This window comes from Vulpes vulpes, chromosome 10, assembly GCF_048418805.1.
Source record: "Vulpes vulpes isolate BD-2025 chromosome 10, VulVul3, whole genome shotgun sequence".
In the NCBI taxonomy this organism is placed as follows: Eukaryota; Metazoa; Chordata; class Mammalia; order Carnivora; family Canidae; genus Vulpes; species Vulpes vulpes.
In genome coordinates this window covers 24,421,655-24,444,596 of record NC_132789.1, presented here as the reverse complement: position 1 = coordinate 24,444,596, position 22,942 = coordinate 24,421,655, and the positions used below count along the sequence as shown (strand labels likewise).

The 22,942-nt window shown below is 35.3% G+C and overlaps 1 protein-coding gene across 1 annotated transcript in view; it reads right to left on the bottom strand.

Annotated features, from left to right (window-relative positions):
• The window catches only part of HORMAD2 (HORMA domain containing 2), an 85,384-nt gene that overhangs the window by 59,293 nt on the left and 3,149 nt on the right, over nucleotides 1-22,942 (bottom strand). The window contains exons 2-7 of the mRNA XM_025985976.2: nucleotides 18,203-18,290; nucleotides 11,406-11,547; nucleotides 8,947-9,010; nucleotides 8,082-8,118; nucleotides 3,877-3,897; nucleotides 2,896-2,922 (exon numbers count right to left, since the gene is read on the bottom strand). Coding sequence (XP_025841761.1) covers nucleotides 2,896-2,922; nucleotides 3,877-3,897; nucleotides 8,082-8,118; nucleotides 8,947-9,010; nucleotides 11,406-11,547; nucleotides 18,203-18,253 — 342 coding nt within the window. The 5' untranslated portion in view covers nucleotides 18,254-18,290. The remainder of the gene's footprint in view (nucleotides 1-2,895; nucleotides 2,923-3,876; nucleotides 3,898-8,081; nucleotides 8,119-8,946; nucleotides 9,011-11,405; nucleotides 11,548-18,202; nucleotides 18,291-22,942) is intronic.

Below are 22,942 nucleotides of genomic sequence, written 5' to 3'. Positions count from 1 at the left end.
TACAAATCAGACTATGTCACTCTTTCGCTTAATTAAAACATCCCAACAGTTCCCATTGCCCTTAGAATAAAATCCAAAAATTACCTTAGCTCATGAGATCTTACACTTCTGCTTCTTTCCCTGCTACCCACTAAGCTCCAGGCTCAGGGCACCCTTTCTGTCTATGAACATACAAGATGCCTTGCTAGCTTAGGGCCTTTGCACAGCTATACTCTGGAACATGCTATCTCCAGTTGATGATGATAATATTTGGGCACTTCCTAAATGCTCTACATCTATTCATTCTTATGTAGTCAATACTCTTAAGTAGGTATCCTTATCATAATTATACATGAAGCTAGTAAATGTTAGAGCTGGGATTTGATCCTAGCACCTACAATGTTAACTATTGTGCTATTCTGCTAGTCATATGCCATTGTCTCTCACAGACCTGCATAAACGGACTCCTCTAGCCCTTCAGGCTTAGCTCTGAAGGCCTTCCATAGGCTGCACACTAATCCCTCCTCTCCCTTCCCTGCCTCGGCACTCTCCAGCACACTACCTTTCTTTTATTTTCTTCATAGCAGGAGGACTATCTAATACCAATTTTGTTTATTGTTTATCCTCCCTTGAGGATATAAGAATGTAAGCTTCCAGAGAGCCGGGACCTTGTCTATCCCATTAACTCCTGTGTTTTTATAGCTTGAGCAGTGCTAGGCAGACAGAGGGAAACCAATTAATATTTGCTGAATAAATAAATATTCAGCTGGGAAAGAGTTCACACTCAATTAGGATTTCATCCTACAAAACTTTCCTTAACATATTTACATTTTGGTTTACACAATTTATTAATACCCTCCACACATGTTATAGAGTGTATCTGTAGGAAAGCTACACTACCCCTCTTTACTACTTCAGTTACTTTTGTCAGTTCATCTCTGTCATGAAATGGAGCAACCAAAACAAAACTTCTCGTATGGAAATACCACAGCTTTGTGCAATGCCCAAAACTCCATTGGTCCCTGAAATGGGTAAGCACACTTATTTGATTTAAGATGGAGGTGTGCAACTATTGTACAGTTAAAGAATCTTCACAAGATTGCTACAAGTTTTAATCTATACGTAAAATATATTTCTGCTTCAGGTATATATTAATAATATTGCTATTGTTCAGTTTTGTTTAGGGAAGGATATACTTCTAAAGATATGAGTCAAGAAACATAGCACAATATCAGATAAACGACAAAGAAAGACTGTGTTTACATGAGAAAGTTGTTTTGTAATTATATAAAAGAATGAGATTAGAGAGGTAAGTGGTTGTACCGGTGACTTGATGCTACATATCAACTATAAAATAGTGCAGTCCTAAGGATACTTTTAGGCATTATGAACATTGCTATTCCATAATTATATTGTACTTATCACTGACTTGGTTTGGTGTTCTTTTGATCTTTTAATATCTTCAAACATGCCACTAAAATTTCTAGCAATCAAAAGTGTGCCATGAACACATAGAAGTTATGGATCACTGCTATATGGAACAATCTGTAAGCATTCAAAATATTTTTTCTGGGTTATAAATGATAGCTCAACACTTCATAATATAAGCTTTTGTTTTCTAACTTTATTACTTTGCCTGCATCAAAGCTCATTTAACAGCACCCCCTCACACACACACCCTCCACCCAAGAGTTTTCTGTAGTTAAGCCCAATCTGCTCAACATTTCACTACCTCAAAAGCATCAGTCTCAGATTAGGAGTTTTATATGCATAAGAAAGAAAACAAAATAATTCATTGCATTAATAAAGTGATGGATTTATTAATGATTTATCAGAAAGTTTTAATTTGGGGAACTTCCCCTCAAACCTTCAGGGTAAAAAAAAAAAAAAAGCATTTTGAAACTAAACAAGACACAAAGATAAAAAGGAGTAGTCAAGCATTGAGGAATTTTTACCCACCTGCATGTACCAGTTTTCCTCTACCCTGCTCAAACAGTTATTTATAATCTACCCAAGAAAGGATATTAAAGGCTAAAAATGCTTAATTTGTCTTGAATACCACCAGTTAGGCTAAAGTCATAGACTTAAGAAGAAAAATTGAAAGCAAAGAAAAAGGAAAAAGAAAAAGGAAAGAAAGCTAGGAAGAAAATAAAGAGAATAGAATGAAAAGAAAGAACAAAGAGCTTTTCCCTCCATATCTGTGCCATTACCACAGCTGCCATTCAAAGTAGTACAAATAACTAGTATATGTCCAGGACTATGATATTCACTCAGGGAGACAGAAAACAAGACAAGACATTTGTCCTCAAGAATTCAAAATCTGGTTGAAGACATAAGTTAATCTACATAAATCAACAGAGAGTGTTATATTGTGGGGTCCTGTTCAAAAAGGAATTTAGAGAAGGAAGAAATTAGTGTGAACAGTATAGGCCAAGAAGCTTTCTTGGGAGATTTGGACATAAGTTGGCCTAGAAGATGAGTAGGATTCAATAGGGAAGAAATTAAGAGAGAAAGAAGGAGTAAAGATCTGAAACTCTATAAAAAGGTCAAATAGGAAAGAATTTATTTGGCAAAAAAGAGAAAAGTTTAGAATTATGCCATATTTTCCAAAAGGCCACAAACAGAAAGGATTCAAAATCAGTTAAAATAAATAATAAAATGTGGTTTTTATACACACAGAGATTTTTAATTTTAACATGTTAGGGAATAGGCTCCTCTATGTTTTTTTTAAAGTTTTTTCAACATCCCTAAGTAGTTTTTAAAATTTCATAATAAAGAATTGATGGTTTATAACAAAACATACTGACAGAGTTCATGATGAGTTACTTTGCTCATATAGTAATCTAGTAACATAATCAGTAGGCTCAATTCAGGTAAACACATTTAAAATAAAATCCCCTCTCAATGTATTCTTACCTCAGGTTCCTTGGGATTTGTGTAAAGCTGTTTAAGGAGAAATAAATAACATTCAATTTCTGAAACTTACTAGATTACTCCTCACAGAATATATTTTCTATGCGAAGAGTTCAATTTGTGCTCTATTAATTGAGGACTGAGATATACATATTTCAAGATAATTTGTTATGGTTTAAAAATGTTTAAATAAATCAAATATTTAAGACTCTCCATGTTATCTTCTCATTTTCTTTCTATTCTTAACTATATATACCATGTTATACTCAGAAGCACACAAGACTTCAAAAAAAGTCTATACAACCACAAAAACAAAAAAACCCCGAGGCTGTAATTTTTAAAAAATGAAATCCTGATAGCCAATATATGAAGCAAACAGTATATCCTTATATATTTTCCCATGTATTGTAATATACCTAAGAAATACATAATTTGTGATCTTTCATTAAAACTTCTGATATTACTCAGCCATTAGAAATGACAAACACCCACCATTTGCTTCAACGTGGATGGAACTGGAGGGTATCATGCTGAGCGAAATAAGTCAATCGGAGAAGGACAAACATTATATGGTCTCATTCATTTGGGGAATATAAATAATAGTGAAAGGGAATAGATGGGAAGGGAGAAGAAATGGGTAGGAAATATCAGAAAGGGAGACAGAACATAAGGACTCCTAACTCTGGGAAACGAACTAGGGGTGGTGGAAGGGGAGGAGGGCGGGGAGTGGGGGTGAATGGGTGACAGGCACGGAGGTGGGCACTTGACGGGATGAGCACTGGGTGTTATTCTGTATGTTGGCAAATTGAACACCAATAAAAAATAAATTTATTATGAAAAAAAACTTCTGATAAATTATATTTTTTTATTCTAAAATGTCATAGGACAGATAAATTTAGGGAGAAGTGGGGATAGTACTATTTTAATGTTTTACCTGCCAAAAGACAATAGAGACATTGGTTTGGTCTTTAAATGTGTACTTACTGTAAGTACTGCCATGTGTAGCTTCAAGAGAAAAGAAAACCACTGTTATTATATACTTCTACTGATATTACTGTTATTTCAAATAAAGGCTAATTAAAATATGATTTCAAAGAGGTTCCAAAGATTTGGGTAGAAGATCTGAAAAAGGGATACTAATTCACCCTTCATTTGAGTATAAATTTACATACACAGAGTTCTGCTGGAGAAAAGCAATGCAAAAAAAATACATACATGCATACATACATATATATGTACTTTCTATAAGTTATATTTTAGTTTGGGAGGCAAAAGATATACAAAATAATTCATTATTACTAAACATTAAATATGCCACCAGTATCTCCAAAAAATCGTGTCTTTTAAAACTATTCTAGAAAAACAAAAATTTTAAAGTCTGATAAGTCTACGAAACCCTTGCCCTACCTACATACATATTAATATAAACAGATTCTCTCTGCTTGAAAAAGTAATCCAATATATAGAGATATAATCTAGCTTCTGATAAAAATTTTAAAACTGGAATACAAATTAGAAAATTTCTGGACCAGAGGTGCCTGGCTGGCTCAGTTGTTAGAGCATATGACTCTTAATCTCAAGGTCATGAGTTCAAGCTCCATGTTGGTCATGAAACCTAGTTAAAATTTTAAAACTAAATATATAAATAAAAAATTTTAAAGGTCCCAATCCATAATTTTATATCAAATTATTCACCTTTCTCACCCAAAGGACTAAAACTTTAGTGACACTGTGTGGCTATTTTCGTTACTGCATACAATTGATTTTAAGACTACACAGTAAAACTCTAATTTATATTATATGACTAATAGTTCATTCATTCATTCATTCATTCATTCATTCATTCAAAAATAGACATGGCCCCCGATCTCAGGGAACATGAAGACCAACAGGAGAGAAAACAAAAACAAAAAAAAAGCAAACAGATAGGTACATAATTACAATTGTGTTAATTGCTATGACAAAGTAGCACAGGGCACTTGAGAACATGAAACAAAATGACAATCTAAGCTGGGGTAGAGGTGTGTGTTCCAGGAAGACCTCTCTAAGAAAGTAGGCTGAGACCTGAAGGATATTTAGGGTGAGACCTGAAGGATAAATTGGAGCTAGCCATGTAAATGGTATGGACAGGGAAGACAATTTTGCAGGCAAAAGCAACAACCCATATAAAGGGAAAAGGCACTTGGCATGTCCTAGATCCTTGTGTGGCTTTAAAATGGCTAGCAATAGTGAGCGTGATGACATTTAGAAAGGCAGGTAGAAACTAGATCATACAGGTTCTCTGTGAAGGACTCTCAACTTTATTTTAGAAGCCCTGGAATATTTTCAGGCAACAGATTGATATTATTAGATTTCTGAAAGAATGTAGTGTGGATAGTGAGTTGGAATGGTAGGGGACTGAAAATGGGAGTAAGAGACAGATTAGGAGGCTTTGTACAATATAGTCTCTTCTTTATAACAATCTAAAAATGCATGCATGTTTAAAGAATTTGAGCATAATATGAATTACAAAGGAAAGAGGGTAAAATCTCCCAAAATTTCACTAGAAATAATCATCATCTTCTACTGAAGAACATTTTAGATACTCCAATTTGACTTTACTCAAACTATTTTTAACACATTTATTGTTTCCTAGTAGGAAATCAAGAGACTAACAACTGAAAAACAAATATAAATACCACTAAGAGGCTAAGTCATCCATCTAAGGTGTTGTCATTTAATCTCCCAACACAGTAAATTTAATTAATTCAGTCATACAGGTAGTCATTTCAGTAAAATAAATCCATCAAACTAGGTAGATAATCTTTTTTACATCACATTGCTATTTTAGCACATGTAACATTGTAATTATTTAAGAAATGACACTCCTTGAGTGGAGGGATCACACCTTTCCCTCATTTTTATCTCATCCAGTATTTAGGTACAATGTCTGTTACAGATCAAATAAAAAATGAAGAGAGGAAGGAAGAGAACGAAGGAAGGAGAGGAGAAAGGAGGGAAAGAACAAAAGTAGAGACAAAGAGAGGGTAGAAGGGAGGGAGGGAGACAGGGAGGAAAGGGGAAAAGAGTTAACATTTACATAGTGTTTATTATATGCTAGACATTGTTCTAAACATTTTAGACCAGTGGTTCTCAAAGTATGGTCCCTAGACCAGCAGTCTCAATATCACCTGGAATTTATCTGAAATGGAAAAGTCTCACATCAGAGATTTTGGGGTGGGGCCTGACAATGTGTGTTTTAACAAGTCCTCCAGGGGATTCCAATGCAAACTAACATTTGAAAATCAGTGCTTTAGATTAGTTCATTTAATTCTCAAAAAACCCTAAGAGGTAAGTTCTGCTTTTATCCCCACTTTGTATATAAAGCAACTAAGGTACCAAGAGGTAAGTACTTGCCCAAGATTACACAGGTGTTAAATCCAGAACTGGGATTCCCTTTAGACTGATTCCAAAACTTGTGCTCTTAACTATTTTGCACTGCCTCTCAATGATGGATGCTCAATAAATGTTGCTAAATGAATGGATGAAGGAGAATGAATGAGTAGCGTTTGTATGCTGGTGATGACTTTCTCCATTTAAACCTGTCCAAATACTAAGGGCCTTCAAAGTTCAAAAGCCATTTTCTCCCAAAGATTTCCCTCATGTTCCTTGCGAAATACAACCTCTCCTTTTCCACACTTGTATTGCACACAATCAGTATCTTTTCTTTAGCATGTATATATTTCTAATGAGTATTACGGGTATTTATATTTGTGATAGAGCTATAGTCAAAATATCTGATATTTTGATATAAAAATGTAAAAATTTTTACATTTTTATGTAAAAATATCAAACTGATGTGGAAAAAAAAAATCAGTATTTAACAGCCCAAAATGGCACAGGTACTGGCCAATCAGAAAGGATGCCAACTTAGCTTTGGTTGCTGGGTTCCTGGAAGCTCCTCTGGGCCAGATGCTAACCCTTTGGTTGCTAGATTATGGATAGGACTAGGGAGATCCCAAACGAGACAATGGTGAGGTGAGGGGGAGACAATGGTGGAGGTCACTAAGGGTCCTCGCAAAACAGCTATTTATCACCTGATATAAAGTATTTCAATAACTTAATAACAGGCACAGCCGGGCCAGTGTTTATCAGCCAGGCATATAAATATCATTTATCTTCTGCCATGGTCTAGATCCTTGTGTGCACAACCCATATCTGTTTTAATTTTGTATCTCTCAGTTTCCCAGGTCAGTGTTGAATGAATTATAAAAAAAAATAACTGTTTATTGTAAAAGGAAATGTATGAGTGCAACTAAATAATCCAAGATAAGGCTTATTCACCTCAAAATTTCTTAAGGGAATATGAATTGAGAAGAATTTATTTATTTATTTTTAAAGATTTTATTTATTTATTCATAGACACAGAGAGGGGCAGAGACACAGGCAGAGGGAGAAGCAGGCTCCATGCAGATTGCCCAACGTGGGACTCAATCCGGGGTCTCCAGGATCACAACCCAGGCTGCAGGCGGTGTCAACCACTGAGCCACCAGGACTGCCCCAAATTGAGAAGAATTTAAAAGAAGATTTGGATGGGAAGGAAGAGGGGAAACAGTGGTAGAAGGTTCACTTATATACATTTTGTCTCTTCAACTAGGACTAGAGCCTCTAATTTTTACACCCTTCATAGCTGTCTTGGGCAGCAAGAAAGATCTAATGCACTTAAAATTCAAGCTGCATTTTTAAAAATCCAAGGTACAATACTAGCTATTTGAGGGAACAGGTTATATACATGAACCAAACATAGTTAATAAAATAATTAAAATAGAATAAAAACTAATTATTCAAGTCCGTTTTTTCCTTTCATATCTGTGAACTGAATCACAACTATTTTGAACATGTTCAATGTGCTAAATGCCAGATTCTTGTCTCCCCTGTCCCACATCCTCTGGATCTTTTCCAGTGACTTCAGAGGAAATTCTGTGGTCAAAAAGATATGAGTATGTAAAAGAGAAAAATGAAGGTTTCCTTTCTAATCGATGAAACCAAGACATCAACAAGACAGCAAAGACATAAAAAGAAACTTTCATAAATGCAAATGTAGGCACTAGTGCGCTGTTAATACACAACAACAAAATAAAAGCTAAACTTTTTTTTAAGGTATAAAAGGTAAGTCTTTAATTATGGTGTAAATTTAAAAACATTCTTACGTATTTCTTTTCCAAAGCATCAAAACAACCTTGGATCCTGTCAAGAAATAAATGTTTGATGTCAATTTGGGCCAGATGTAAAAGCCAAAAAAATTCCAAGTACAGAACTGATTTATAATTTTTGTTTTTAAGTACATTAAGTAGGTAATCATTTTACCTTTCCCATTTGAGCTTTTTTGAAATCTCCCAGTGTCATTTAATATGTTGTTAGATCTTTACAGGTAATAGGTAAACAATTTTAAGGTAGAGAACCCCATCTTACATTCCTTTTTGTCTGCCATAATGTTTAGGATACTGACATGCATATGAGGAGTAATCAAATTTTGATGGATATTTTTCTTTTTTTAAAATTTTTGTTATTGAAGGTGACATACAGTGCTATATTTGTTTCAAGAATACAATTATTTTTCTTTATGCAAGTTCATTTTCTTCAAAAACAAAACTAAGTCAGTATCTTAAAATTAGATTGAATAATTGTTTTAAATTTCCAGGAAATTGTGAAAAAAAGAAGGAAGGAATGAAAGAAGGAAGGAAGGAAAGAAAATAAGAAAGGAAGGGTTTAAGGAAATGATCTTACCAAATAAAGTCTTTTTTTTTTTTTTTAAGATTTTATTTATTTACTCATGAGAGACACACACAGAGAGAGAGAGAGAGAGAGGCAGAGACACAGGTAGAGGGAGAAGCAGGTTCCCTGCAGGGAGCCCGACATGGGACTCAATCCCAGGACTCCAGAATCATGCCCTGGGCCGAAGGCAGGCGTTTAATTGCTGAGCCACCCAGGGATCCCTCAAATAAAGTCTTATGGGTAATTTCAGCCATGACAAAAATAATGTTGTTCAACTTTTGTGGAATTTCAGTTACTTACCATTTGATAATATGCAGTGACCCAGGACATTTTTTATCTTCTCGAAGGATTTTTAAACTGAGGTCTACAAAAATAGAAACACAGGCTATTTTCCTCTACTAAATGATTACTGTACTAAAATTGTCCATGCTAAACAAGGGTATTTCCTTTAACTACTTTATTTATATATCTTAATTTTATAACTTATAAAAACATTTTGAATCTCTAAATACCTACTTTAAAAATAAATCCTATGTTGAAAACTAGCTTAGTCTAATTTTGATCATAGTCTAGCAGTCTCCCCTTCTACAATGCAACACAACTGACTTGTTGTCACTTCTCTGCTTCTGTTAAATTCCAAGTAGTCATAAGGGACTATTGAGACCATCTCCATTAACCAATTTAAAACATGTACCTTAATCTCAAATTAGTTCTCTCATATTTCTCTCCCCCTCTAAATGAAAATAAAGATAAGATTTTTCCCATGGATTATTCTCAAATATTAATTTCCAACTGAAATTCAACTACCTTACTATAGTTAGAGAACAGGAAAATCATATTTAAAGAGTCTTGGCTTAGATCAGTCCAAATTGATCACTGATTCACATATGACTTTGCATATTACTTCACCTTTTAATATTGTTTTCCTATCCTAAAACTGATGTTCCTCTACCTCTGTTGAGGTACATGAAAATTACCACATGTTGGTATAATATTTAGAGATCACCAAAAGGAGAGTGACATAGGAGTACTGAGCATTTTTATGATGTATGTTACTTTAAGACCAAACACTGAGAGGGAGACCTATAACTTCTACTAAAACTATCACAAAAAATAAAGCTATAAAGGTAATAGTATTACCTTTATTGGAAGGAAGGAAGGAAGGAAGGAAGGAAGGAAGGAAGGAAGGAAGGAAGGAAGGAAGGAAAGAAGAAAGGAAAGAAGGAAAGAAGGAAAGAAGAAGGAAGGGCCGGCCTAAAATTGAGTCACTTGTTCCCCACAAGGAGCAAATCAAGACTTAATTGCAGGAATGTAATCTTTAACCAGTCAATCTGGTATTTTCTGATCAATACTAGTGAGGTAATCAGCGTGGTAGGGCCCCACCCTTCCCCCCCACCCAAGGAAGGTGACCTTGCCTGAAATAAACCTTTCTCTTCTTTTACTAATGACTTCCTTGTCCCACTCTGTTTCTGCCTATAACAGTCTATCAATTTGTAATGCTCCTCAGAGCTCCTTTCTTTTTGCTAGATTGGTTGCTGCACTATTGATGAATCATTGAATAAAACCAATTAGATCTTCAAATATACTTAGTTGAATTTTTTTTAACATCCACCTCCCCCCCCCCGCCCCCCGCACCATGCCTAGGGTAGTGATGGGCACATAATAAGCCCTTAATTAGTTACCCCAAACATATCTTTTTCCAGTTTTTTCCAATTCTGTTCCAAACAAGGAGAAATGCAACCAAGTGCTACCTATAAACGTATTCACTATTACAGATTTATATTCTATAGACCAAAAGAAGACATAATACAAATGAAGTTGTCATGACTGAAAACGTCATGCTTTTGGATTTACAGCATACATGCATTTCATTGATGCTAGTATAGGGGATGAAATGCTAAGAAAATTCAATTGGAATGAGACCAAGGTATATCATTAAATACAGATGTGAGGAATTTAAAGTAAAGTTAGATTTTGAAAAATAAGATCTTACAAGGAAACTTATAGCTCTCTACATTTATTTTCCCAAATGATAGTTCCTATTTTAGTGACAAATCAGCAAGATTTTCTGAAGTTACCACAATCCAGCTTTTTAGGCTAATGATAAGATTCTAAAAAATTGAAGAGTCCTAGGTACATTTTTTTTCTTTCAGTACAAGAAAAGGAAAGGAGCCAAAACAATTTGTAATATTAGGAAATAAGATCATCAGTGTAAGACACAAGAAATAAAAAGGAGTAAAGTTAGGAGACCTGGCAATTGAGAAAAGAAAGGAACTGATTAGAATAATCATGCAAATCGACAAATGGGTTTGGCACGAATATGCTTTTCTTTCAGCATATTTGTATGTGTTAACAGGAAGAAGAGTTTTTCACCTGACTCCATTAAACTGCCTCAGTGCCAAAGTATACCTCAAAGAACAAACTCAACTGAGGCACAAAATAGCGCAAATCTACAGCCACCCAAATAGATTTTTATCTGGCTGTTGCTTTTATAGGTATGGTTAAGAATTACTGGGCTTGTCTATACAGATTTCTTTTCTTCTCAGTCTGTCATTTGGTATCTAGCCAGGAACTAATGATTCCTATAAGTAAAACCACTAAACATACTGAAATTAAAATGGAAAATGAATTAGCAAATTGATCTTGAAGAACAAGCCATGACTTGGAATTAGCACACTCTGTGAGAAAGGAAAGGTTTATTCCTGCCAAGTAGAGGAAAGGACTGCAACAGCCAAGGTAACTACTTAGTTAAACTTTACCATCCAAATGGCGTTCTCCATAAGAGCTCTCTGGAAACAGGCCTCTTAGATATGTTATACATGAGATAGAAGTAGCAAAAAGCTTCTTCACCATTATCAATGACTCATGCTCATTAGTGATTTGGGATGGAAAAACTGTTTCCTGGGGGAAAAAAAAGATGAAAAAGATTAGTATTCTTTAATATATTCAGCCATCATGCCATTACCACAGACAGGATAGAAAGATTTTTCAAGACTTCAAATCTGATACTTTTTTTTTTTTCAAATCTGATACTTTTAAAGGTAATCAAAAGGAAACACAGCTTTGAAAAATTGCATTAAATTTGATATCCATAGGCAAAGCAGAGCAGAAAGGCAGGGAAAGTTACCCAAGTAATTCAAGACTAATATAATTTATTTCACGATGATCCATGGGTTTGAGGCAAAATTGGAATATTACTATCATCTCCTCCCCCGCCCTGCTTTTTTTTTTTTTTACGTAATCTCCTTCCCTTTCACACACTCCTCAGAATGCAATCTGTCTTTTATACTCTCCATTCTATACTATTCTCTCCAAAGTTATCAGATACATCCTATCTTTGATCTCTTCTGTCCTTCCTACTGTGTAACTTCTCTGCAGTGTTTGACACTTCTGCCCAAACCTTCCCTCTTCTCTTTCAGCTGCTATACCACTGTCTTCTTTTGATTTTTCATCCATCCCTCCATATCTATCTCAGTCTCTTTTATTTCTTCCAGTTTTTTCTGCCCTTTAAATTCTATCTTTAGTCCTTTTCTCTTTGCACAGTTCTTGCTTTTTGGGTAATCTCATCTAGTCTAACTGCTTTGGCTATAGCCTACACAGAGGAGACTTCAAGTCTTCTTTTCTGTTCTGAGCTCCACTTCTATGTTTCTGTTCTGTGAACATCTGTATCTAGACCACTTTGTAGACCGCTCATACTCAGTTTATCTCAATCATCTTTAATTGACACTTGATCCCAAATTTTATTGTCAGACAAATCAATCAGCTTCCATTCCAATCATTCAGGCTAAAAATAGGGGGATCTTTGGCTTCTCTTTTTCCTTCATATCCCATTTCCAATCACTAAATCCTATAATTCTCTCTTAAGGAATCCTCAAATGTATATTTTCCTTTCCCTTCTCACTGCCACTGCCTTGACTCAGGGCATACTCATTTCTTCCCTTTATTACTGCTGTGGTCCCTGATCTCCCTGCCAACAACTCTCATTCATTCTTGTCCTTCGTATCACCATCATTATTAACTTTAAAAATACAAATTGTATTACAACATGACCAGTGTTCACGCAGGATAGAGTTCAAGTATCAGTATTGGATTTGCGAACTATCAAAGTCTTATCCTTGCCTAGCTCTTTTGCCACATCTGCCACCCCCTCTTCTCTGCCCCTACTCCCTATCCTTTCTATGCACCTCACTCTAGCTATGTGGAACCACTATTCATTTACTATTCTACTACCATGTATCTCCATACTTTTGTGCTTTGCTGAAGCTAGAGTTCTGTAGAATACTAAGGTTCTATAAAATGTCAGATAACTTTCTACAAAATATATGGATGTTAACAATAGTTTCCTTCTAAATTTTATAATGTGTGTATGATATATTGAAAAATTTATAGTTATTCTTAAGTGATTGGAAGGTCTGCCCTAAGAAATCATATGCCATATTAGGAATGTCATAAGACAGTGACAGATGCATGAATTTTAGTTCAGTATATAAGAATTGTCTAGAGGCACCTGGGTGGCACAGTCAGGTGAGTGTCAAACTTTTGGCTTTGGCTCTAGTTGTGGTCTCAGGGTCATGGGATCAAGTCCCAGTATAGGGATCCATGCGGAATCTGCTTGGGATTCTCTCTCCCTCTCCATCTGTCCCTCCCCATTCTGCTCCCTTTTTCTTTAGAATGAATAAATACATCTTTTAAAAAAATGTCTACTAAATACAATACAGAATATTTGCTGAGAGTTTGTTCTGCATCTTGAGTTACCATTTCAACATGTTTGTCACATTCAGTATTTACTGTGTACATGTATAAAAATAAAATTTTGATCATTTTTGCACAGTTAGTCTGAGACTGCTTTTTGCTTTCTTATTTAATTTAAACACAAAATATGTCTCATGAACTCCAGCTGGTATTGTGTCAATACATTTTAATTTTAAAGTATTTTCCAAATATCGATGAATTAGATTATATTAATAATCTTTTAAAAATCTTCTTTTGCTTTCAAAGAAGCAACTCGCTTCAGAGTAGAATTCTCAATACTTGCATCTGCAAAGGACTCATATCCAGGATATACGAAGAATTCCTAAAATTCACTAAGAAAAAAATAGACACTCAAAAAGAAAAATATGGATAAAAGACTTGAATAAACACTCCACAAAACAGGATATCCAAATGGCCAATAAACAGTGCTCAAATGGGGTGCCAAGGTGGCTCAGGTGGGTTAGTATCCGATGCTTGATTTCAGCTCAGGTCATGATCTCAAGGATTGTGAGATCGAGCCCTGTGTCAGGCTTCATGCTGGATCTGGAGTGTCTCTCTCTCTCTCTCTCTCTGCCCCTCCCTTGCCCTAAAAAAATAGTGCTCAAACTTTGTTAGGGACATGCACACTAACACCACAATGAGGGGCACCTAGGTGGCTCAGTTGTTGAGCATCTGCCTTTGATTCCAGAGTCCTAGGATCGAGTCCACATCAGGCTCCCTGCAGGGAGCCTGCTTTTCCTTCTGCCTATGTCTCTGCCTCTCTCTCTCTCTCTCTCTCTCTCTGTCTCTTATGAACAAATAAATAGGATCTTTTTTTAAAAAAAAAGAATAGCTTCTCCCTGATATTTAAAAAAATAAAATAAAACCACAAGAACACTACATACCTAACAAAACAGCTAATATTTTTAAAAATCAGAAAATATCAAATGTTGATAAAGATGTGAATCAGTCAAAACTTTTATTAAATACTGTTTACAGGAGCATACTAAATGGGTACAACCTCTTTGGAAAATATGCTTAGTGGTATCCACTAAAGCTAAAGATACACATATTCTATGATCCATATTTCACTCATAGGTATACACCTGACAGATATACATACATATGCTCACCAAAGAACGTTTATAACAGCTTTATTTGTAACGGACCCCAAATGGAAACTATCCAAATGCCCAATAACAAAAGAATGAATAAACAAATTGTAATATATCCCCATAATGGAATACTATACAGATATGAGAATGATCTACAACTGTTCTTTTTTTTTTATAACTGTTCTTAACAATACTGATGACTCTCACACATAAATCTGAGCAAAATAAACCAGATAAAAAATATTACTACCGATTTCACTTATATAAAATACAAAAGTAGGTGAAACTACCACTTTTATGCTGTCAGAAGTCAGGATGGTTAAGTCTCTGATTATTTTAGTCAAATTCAGAGGTCTTTTTTACTATACTACACAGTTTCTACTGTTGAAATTTTAATAATTCTGTTACTTAGAGGCAGGTATGACCCACAAATATGCCTTTAATGAAGAACTCCCAAAAGCTTTTTTCTTCTTCTTTTTTTAGCATAACACTTTTTTAAATTTAAATTCCATTAGCCAACATATAGTACATCATTAGTTTCATATGTAGTTTTCAGTAATTCACCAATTATGACCAAAAGCTTTTCTGTCTTTCTTTTAATGTATTTATTAATCTCTACACTCAATGTAGGGCTCGACCTCATGACCTCAAGATCAAGAGTTAAATGCTCTTCCAACTGAGTCAGCCATGTGCCCCCCAAAAAGCTTTTTTTTTTTAAGATTTATTTATTGGGATGCCTGGGTGGCTCAGCACTTGAGTGTCCACCTTTGACTTGGGGTGTGATCCCAGGGTCCTAGGATCGAGTCCCACATCGGGCTTCCTGCATGGAGCCTGCTTCTCCCTCTGCCTGTGTCTCTGCCTCTCTCTGTGTGTGTCTCTCATGAATAAATAAATAAAATATTTTTTTAAAAAGGATTTATTTATTTGAGGGGAGAGGGGCAGAGGAAGAGGGAAAGACAGAATCTCAAGCAGACCTGACACAGGGTTCAATCTCAGGACCCTAAGGTCATGACCTGAGCTGAAACCAAGAATCGGATGCTTAACTGATGAAACCACCCAAGCACCCCCTAAAAAAGCTTTCTATATCTGTATTCCAAAGACATTCTAGTCATGATTTTGCTATATAAGCTTTGTTCTTCTTTGGTATACATATAGTCGCAATGAATGATCAAACTATATCATATTCAGTTGTTAAAAATATATAATAAAATTATTACTCTTGCATCTATGAAAGGAAATTGGAAGACAAATCAGTATGGATCTTAAAAGCCAGGTTAAGGAATTTATGCTTTATTCTGCAATCAATGGAAACTCAGTTTGATCAGGTGAGTGAGTAAAGTAATTGTTTTAGGAATGTTAAGCTATAGTAGATGTAGGAAAAATTGAAGCTGAAGGAGAATTAGGTGTGAATGTCGTGTGCATGTGTATATGCATGTGCATGTAAAATTTTATAGAAAATTGTTTTTTGTACCCACAGATCCTGAGAAATTAAGGTTCTTTTGAGTAATTGGGTAATAGCTGGCATGGCATGCATATATAATAATTAATTGAAAACTTGCCAAAACTCAGAGGCGGTACTAGAGTAATAACCATTTGTAAAATTAAATAACCTGAAAGTATAAAGACATTTATTTTTAATATAGACTCTAAAAGGCCATTTGTAGTAATGAAGATCAATAGTTGGAAAATCCCTCCAGAGTTCTATTATTTTTCTACTCCAGGGATTTTTTTTTTTTCTTAGCTCAACTGATCTAATACTTTAGCTCAACTGATCTAATACTTTAAGGGTGATCATCAATGTTTTTGTAAAAGTCTAATACATAAAAATACTATGACTTGATAATAGAAAATATTATTATAAGTTATTTTAACAATATAGTGTGCTAATGATATAAGTGATGTTTGACAGCTTAGCTGTCAAGTTACACTACCTAAGACAAGTTACTTTACTTCTCTGTACTTCAGCATCCTCCTTAATGTGAGGCTTAATTGAAATAATAATATAAAGCCCTTGGCACAGTGCCCAGTACATGTAAGTCTGAAATAAATGTTAACTTCTATAATTGTTATTATTATTGCTTTAAGTATTAAATAGAAAAATCATACAGTCACTTAAAATTTACTGGGAAAAGTAGTTCCTGCAGTCCAAACTACAAGGAACTGTTTATATCAAAAGTTAATTTGCTAATTTACAGTAAGAAAAATAACACCCAAGCTGATTGCAATTCATATACCCAGTTCAGCATTCTCCCCGCTGCTCCAGGAAAGAAGCCCACTTAGGAAATCAAATCAGATCAGGAATCCAGTGAGTATATTGAATTTGACCCAGAAAGATGACTGCTTTCTCTCTGCACTAATTCTTCTTCAACTTGAATCTTGTCCTTTTTTACTACAGCTGAATATTCCTAAAACAATTTTATTCACGTTCCTGATCAAACCCACTGTCCACTGATTGAAAAATAAAGTATAAATTCCTCAGCTTGGCTTTTACGATCCATATTAATTTGTTTCCAAAGTTCCCATTCAATTTTGTTTCCTACTTCTGTCCAACATGATGTCTCTCAACTCCAGTAAGGATGGGTTCTTCATTATTCTCTAAAATATACCATGATCATTTTTCATTTTGAGCCAAAGCATATTGATAGTTTTTCCTCATAGAATTCTCTTCTCTCTCCTCTATTCAAATCCTTTTTATTATTCAAAGTCTATCTTAAGTCACATTTCCTTCATGAGTAATACACAAACCATTCAAGTCTATATAAAGTCTCTAAATTCACGTAATTTATATTGCTTTACTCTTTTTCACATATGTGTAATACATATACTGCTTTGTGTATTGGCTTAACTCCTCTAAATCCCATTTCCCTTATCAGATTCTAAACTAGAAGATAAAGATTTATTTTATTCTCTCAGAGAATAACACCATTATATATATATGTGTGTGTGTGTGTGTATAGTATTTATATATACACACACATACACACATATGTATGTATATATATTATAGAATTTTGAGATCTCAATTAATAAGTGAATGATTCATTAATGAATGTCATGGGGCAAGATACACCTGCCCTTATGAACTCAGGAGGGTTGCTTGACTCTGGCGTGCTCTCCAGGGGCCCAGCCTCCAAGTTCCTGTCAGTGTTCTCTCCTCAGTTTTTTTTTTTTTAAAGATTTTATTTATTTATCCATGAGAGACACACAGAGAGAGAGGCAGAAACATAGGCAAAGGGAGAGTGAGAAGCAGGCTCCCTGTGGGGAGCCCAATGCCAGACTTGATCCCAGATCCTGGGATAACACCTTGAGTGGAAGACAGATGCTCAACCACTGAGCCACCAGGTGTTCCCCTCTCCTCCGTCCTTATAATTACATCACAGTGCATATCAGAAATTTCCTAACTGCTTGATAGTAAATGTCTAACAAGAAATCATTCTCTTTAAACATCTTTTTTGTTTCTGATTTCTTTTACTCTAGAAAACCTAAACACATAAACATGAAACAAGCATCCATTAAGTTACTTTGTAGGAATGTATTCTAATTTCTTGAACATCCTCAGTCGATTAGGCAGTTAAAGTGTAGACATATTCTGATAAAATATGTGCCAATTAACTGACAAAACTGCTATTTTAAAAAAACACCAAAGATTAAAGTCATGATTCTGAACTCACTAAATAGTTATTGATTTTCTTTTAATTCTTAGTGATTACCTTAGATGCCTTATGAATTTTGATAGAGTGAGAGAGCTGAGCAGTGGCCATTGTAGTAATGTACCAGGATTCTTTTAACAAGTCAGACCTGTGGGGGTGGGAAAAAAATTAGACTTTGCCTGACATAATATTTGTTGTGAATTTTCTAAAGAACTACATAATTAGCATTTGACTGTATTCTTTGGAAAATTAGTTTAATAAACATTTTTATCTCCACTACTCATTTTCCATAAATTTGGCATAAGATCTCTGGATTAGTTTTTTCAACCACCCAGTGAGAATTTAAGTTGATTTGCTTGTTCCCAAATACATGTGAAGGAGAAGAATAAATTGTAAATCACCTAAAGATACAATATATTTTATTCATCCTTGTTATTTCCTTAGAGTGCAACTGTGTTCTGTATATAGCAGGGGCTCAAAACATTTCTTGAATTAACTTTATGAGTTATTAGTTTTCTTTCTTTCTTTTTAAAAAATATTTTATTTATTTATTCATGAGAGACACACAGAGAGAGGCAGAGACATAAGCAGAGGGAGAAGCAGGTTCCCTGCAGGGAGCCTGATGCTGGACCCATCCCAGGATCCCAGGATCCCAGGATCATGACCTGAGCCAAAGGCAGATGCTCAACCATTGAGCCACCCAGGTGCCCCTGTTATTGGTTTTCAAAGGTAACTCAAAAGTAGAAGTTTACACTTCATACCCATTAGGATGGCTATCCCCCCAAAATGGAAAATAATAATGTTGGTGAAGATGTGGGGAAATAGGAACCCTTGTGCATTGTGGTGGGAATCATACAGCTGCTATAAAAAACAGTATGGCAGTTCCTGAAAAAGTTAAACAGAATTACCATACTATCCAACAATTCCACTTCTAGGTATATACTCCAAAGAACTGAAAGCAGGAATTCAGATACTTGTACACTAATGTTCACAGCAGTATTGTTTAAAATATCTAAAAGGTGGAAACAACCCAAATGTCTACCAACAGTTGAATGGGTTTTTTAAAATGTGGTAAATACAATGATATACAGAAGCCTTAAAAAGGAATGACATTCTGATACATGCTACAACATGGATGAACCTTGAAAACATTATGCTAAGTAAAATAAGCCAGACGCAAAAGAACAAATATTGCCTGATTTCACTTATATGAAGTAGAGGTACCCAAAGTAGTCAACGTCATAGGGACGGAAAGAATAGAGGTTACAAAGAGCTGAAGGGTGGAAAAAATCGGGTTTTTAAAAAGTACACAGTTTTTGTTCAGGATAATGAAAATTTTCTAGGAATGGATGGGGTGATGGTTGTATAACACCATGAATGCACTTAGTGGCACTGAATTATATACTTGAGAATGGGTGAAGCGGTAAATTTTGTATTATGTGTATTTTAACACCATAAAAAACATTAACATTAAAAATACATCTGGTTTTGGGGCACCTGGCTGGCTTAGTGGGTAGAGCATGTGACTCTTGATCTTGGGATCACAGGTTTGAGTCCCCACATTAGGGGTAGAATTTACTATAAACAAATAAAAAATTAAAACAGAAGGACTTTAAATTGTAAAAAGATACAGCTAGTTTTCACTCCTATTGCTTCACTAGCTTAAAAAAAGAAGCAAATTTCCCTTTTTTCCCCCTAAGTCCTTAATTTAATTTACTGGGGCTTCTTTTCAACATTTTATGGAATTCTGACCAAGATATTTATAAAATAGCCCATTTAAAGTAATTCCATTCTGGATCACCCAGGATAGCCTGTGACCTTTTTTGGTGTATACGTTAATGCAAGATCCTGGTTGATTTTGCAAATAAAAGAAGGCAGAATTATTTGAGGACACTGCCACAAGATGGTGATAGAGATTATAAACAAGCAGTATTTAATTTCTCTCAAATTACTTCTTCAGAGTAGCACTAGGGGACACTCTTCTACAATATCTTATAGGATACTGAAAACCACCTAATAGTTCTTCAGTCCTTAAAGATTCCAAGATATCTTTTGTTGACTTCAGAATATAGCCTTCATTTCTGTGTATAACCTTCAAATCTGACTCAACACATCAATTGCTTCCCTTAAAACTTGAAGAAATAAAATGAGCAAAATATGTAACTACAAGAGTCCAAACTTGAGTTCTGGCCCATTAAACCATGTAAACGACTCCCTACTGGGGTAGTTATTAGCCTTAGAGACAATATATCACAATAAGAAGAATTTTTAGATTTCTACATTGATTTCTTTTTTTAAAATTGGTTCTATGTCCAATGTGGAGCCTAACACAGGACTTGAACTCATGACTCTGAAATCAAGACTCCAAGATCAAGACCTGAGCTGAGATCAAGGGCTGGGCCTTTAACCAGCAGCCACTTAGGGGCCCCACTACATTAATTTTTTTTTCAATTTCTCTATGGGGTGCCTGGATGACTCAGTCAGTGGAGCATGTAGCTTTTGATCTTGGGGTTGTAAGTTCAAGTCCCACACTGGGTATAGAGATTACTTAAATAAATAAACTTTGAAATTTTTTTTTCTATGATGGTAAGACATTCTGATGGCATTTCTAGAGAATCAAGCCCTGAAAAAAAGCATCAGCCAATTAGAATATAATGCATTATTACATCTATATTGGAATGTACAGATAACCTGGATTTTTTTTTTTAATTTTTTTTTTTTTTTTTTTTTTTTTTTTTATGATAGTCATACAGAGAGAGAGAGAGAGAGGCAGAGACACAGGCAGAGGGAGAAGCAGGCTCCATGCACCGGGAGCCTGATGTGGGATTCGATCCCGGGTCTCCAGGATCGCGCCCTGGTCCAAAGGCAGGCGCCAAACCGCTGCGCCACCCAGGGATCCCCAGATAACCTGGATTAATCTGATACTATCACTGAAAACTCTGAGACAATCAGGGCACTTGCTTTTGAAAAAGAATTCAAACTAGTCGCTATTAGCATTTGGTAAATACTTGAGGAATTAACATTTATAAAGTAAGTAAAGTTAAATTATATATATGTGTGTGTGTGTGTGTGTGTGTATAAAGAGAGAAAGAACCAACAGTACAATGTAGTAGAAAGAGGCTTTGGAGTTAAGGAATCTAGATCCAAATTCTGTTCAACTACTTAGTAGCTCTGTGACTTGGTTAAATCACATAGTCATCCTGGGCCTCAGTTTCCTTTTTATAAAATAAAGACAATAAATCCAACTTCTCAGGGCTCTTATAGTGTTTATCTGAGCATGTGTTCATCTGGAGAGCATACATAGTATAATGGTTAAGTACACACACTCTTCTGGAGCCACACTGCCTACAATCAAATTTTAGTCTGCAATTAACTTGCCATTTCATCTTGAGCAAGTTGTGTGCCTCAGTGTCCCCATCTGTAAAATAAGGATAGTAATAGTAACTGCTTCATAGATCTGTTCTGAGGACTAAATGAGTCATTACTTATAGGGCACTTGGAACACTGTCTGACAAATATTTCATTATAAGTAACAAAGCATGTTTATTTTTAAAAATCTTATGTTAGTATTTGAACTTCTAGTTTTCTTCCAGCCTTCCAGTTGTTCCTTCTCATCATCTACTTCAGACTTTTCCCTCACCCATTTCTTAGTGTGTGGTGCTCAGGAGCTCCATTTCCCCCCCTTACTTCTAAACATACTCCCTGGATGAACAAATACAGTCCCATTGTTTCAATTACTATATCTATTCTAATAATTCTTATATGTCAGGAGTCCAGATCTCTATGGGGAGTTAGAGATCTATACCTCTATAAGACAGTTTCACTTTGATGTTCCCAACACACCTAAATGTCAGTTATTTTCCCCCAAAATCCTGTTTCTGTTCCCTAGCTCAGTGAATTATATCAAATACCTAATTGCTCATGCCTAAAAACTATAACTCAACCTTAACCCTGCCTCACTTCCACATCCAGTCTCCTTAATACTTATCAAATATTGGGGCCCCTGGGTGGCTCAGTGGTTGAGCGTCTGCCTTTGGCTCAGTTTGTGATCCCAGCATCCTGGAATCGAGTCCCTTATCAGGCTTCCCACAGGAAGTCTGCTTCTCCCTTTGCCTATGTCTCTGCCTTTCTCCCTGTGTCTCTCATAAATAAATGAATGAAATCATTAAAAAAAGAAATTTATCAAATGTGTCCATTCCTCACTTTACACATGTTATTGTTATCTCTGCTTTAGATGAGATTAGCCTCATCTTTTGCCTAGACTGCTATAACCACCAGTCTGCTTGTCACTGATCCTGTCCTTCTCCATTCTCTCCCTTGTATTGCAGTCTGAGTTTTCTTTTCTTTTCTTTTCTTTTTTTTTTTTTGAGTTTTCTTTTTAAATTGCAAACATGATTATGTAACTCCATAGATTGAAATTCTTCAAAGGCTCCCCACTGCCCTCAGGATAAAATCCAAACTCCTTACCATGGCTTCAATATCTCGCTCATGCCTCCTTAGTCCCATCTCTCACCATTTTCCATCACAATTTTATGCATCAGTATTCTTACTGTTCTTACTAACATTAGTTACCCTAAACCATATTCTCTTCAGTTTTCAGGCTTTTGTAATATTCCTTCTCCCTGAAACCTTCTCCTCCATTCTCAATTCCTACTTATTTCTTAGATCTGGCTTAGTATAGTGTTCTCAAGGAACTATTCCCTGATTGACCACCACCACCAAGTTGGATTATGTGCCCATTGTAATATATACAGTATCACGGTTACATTTATGTATCCATCCCACCCCACTGTAAGCTAA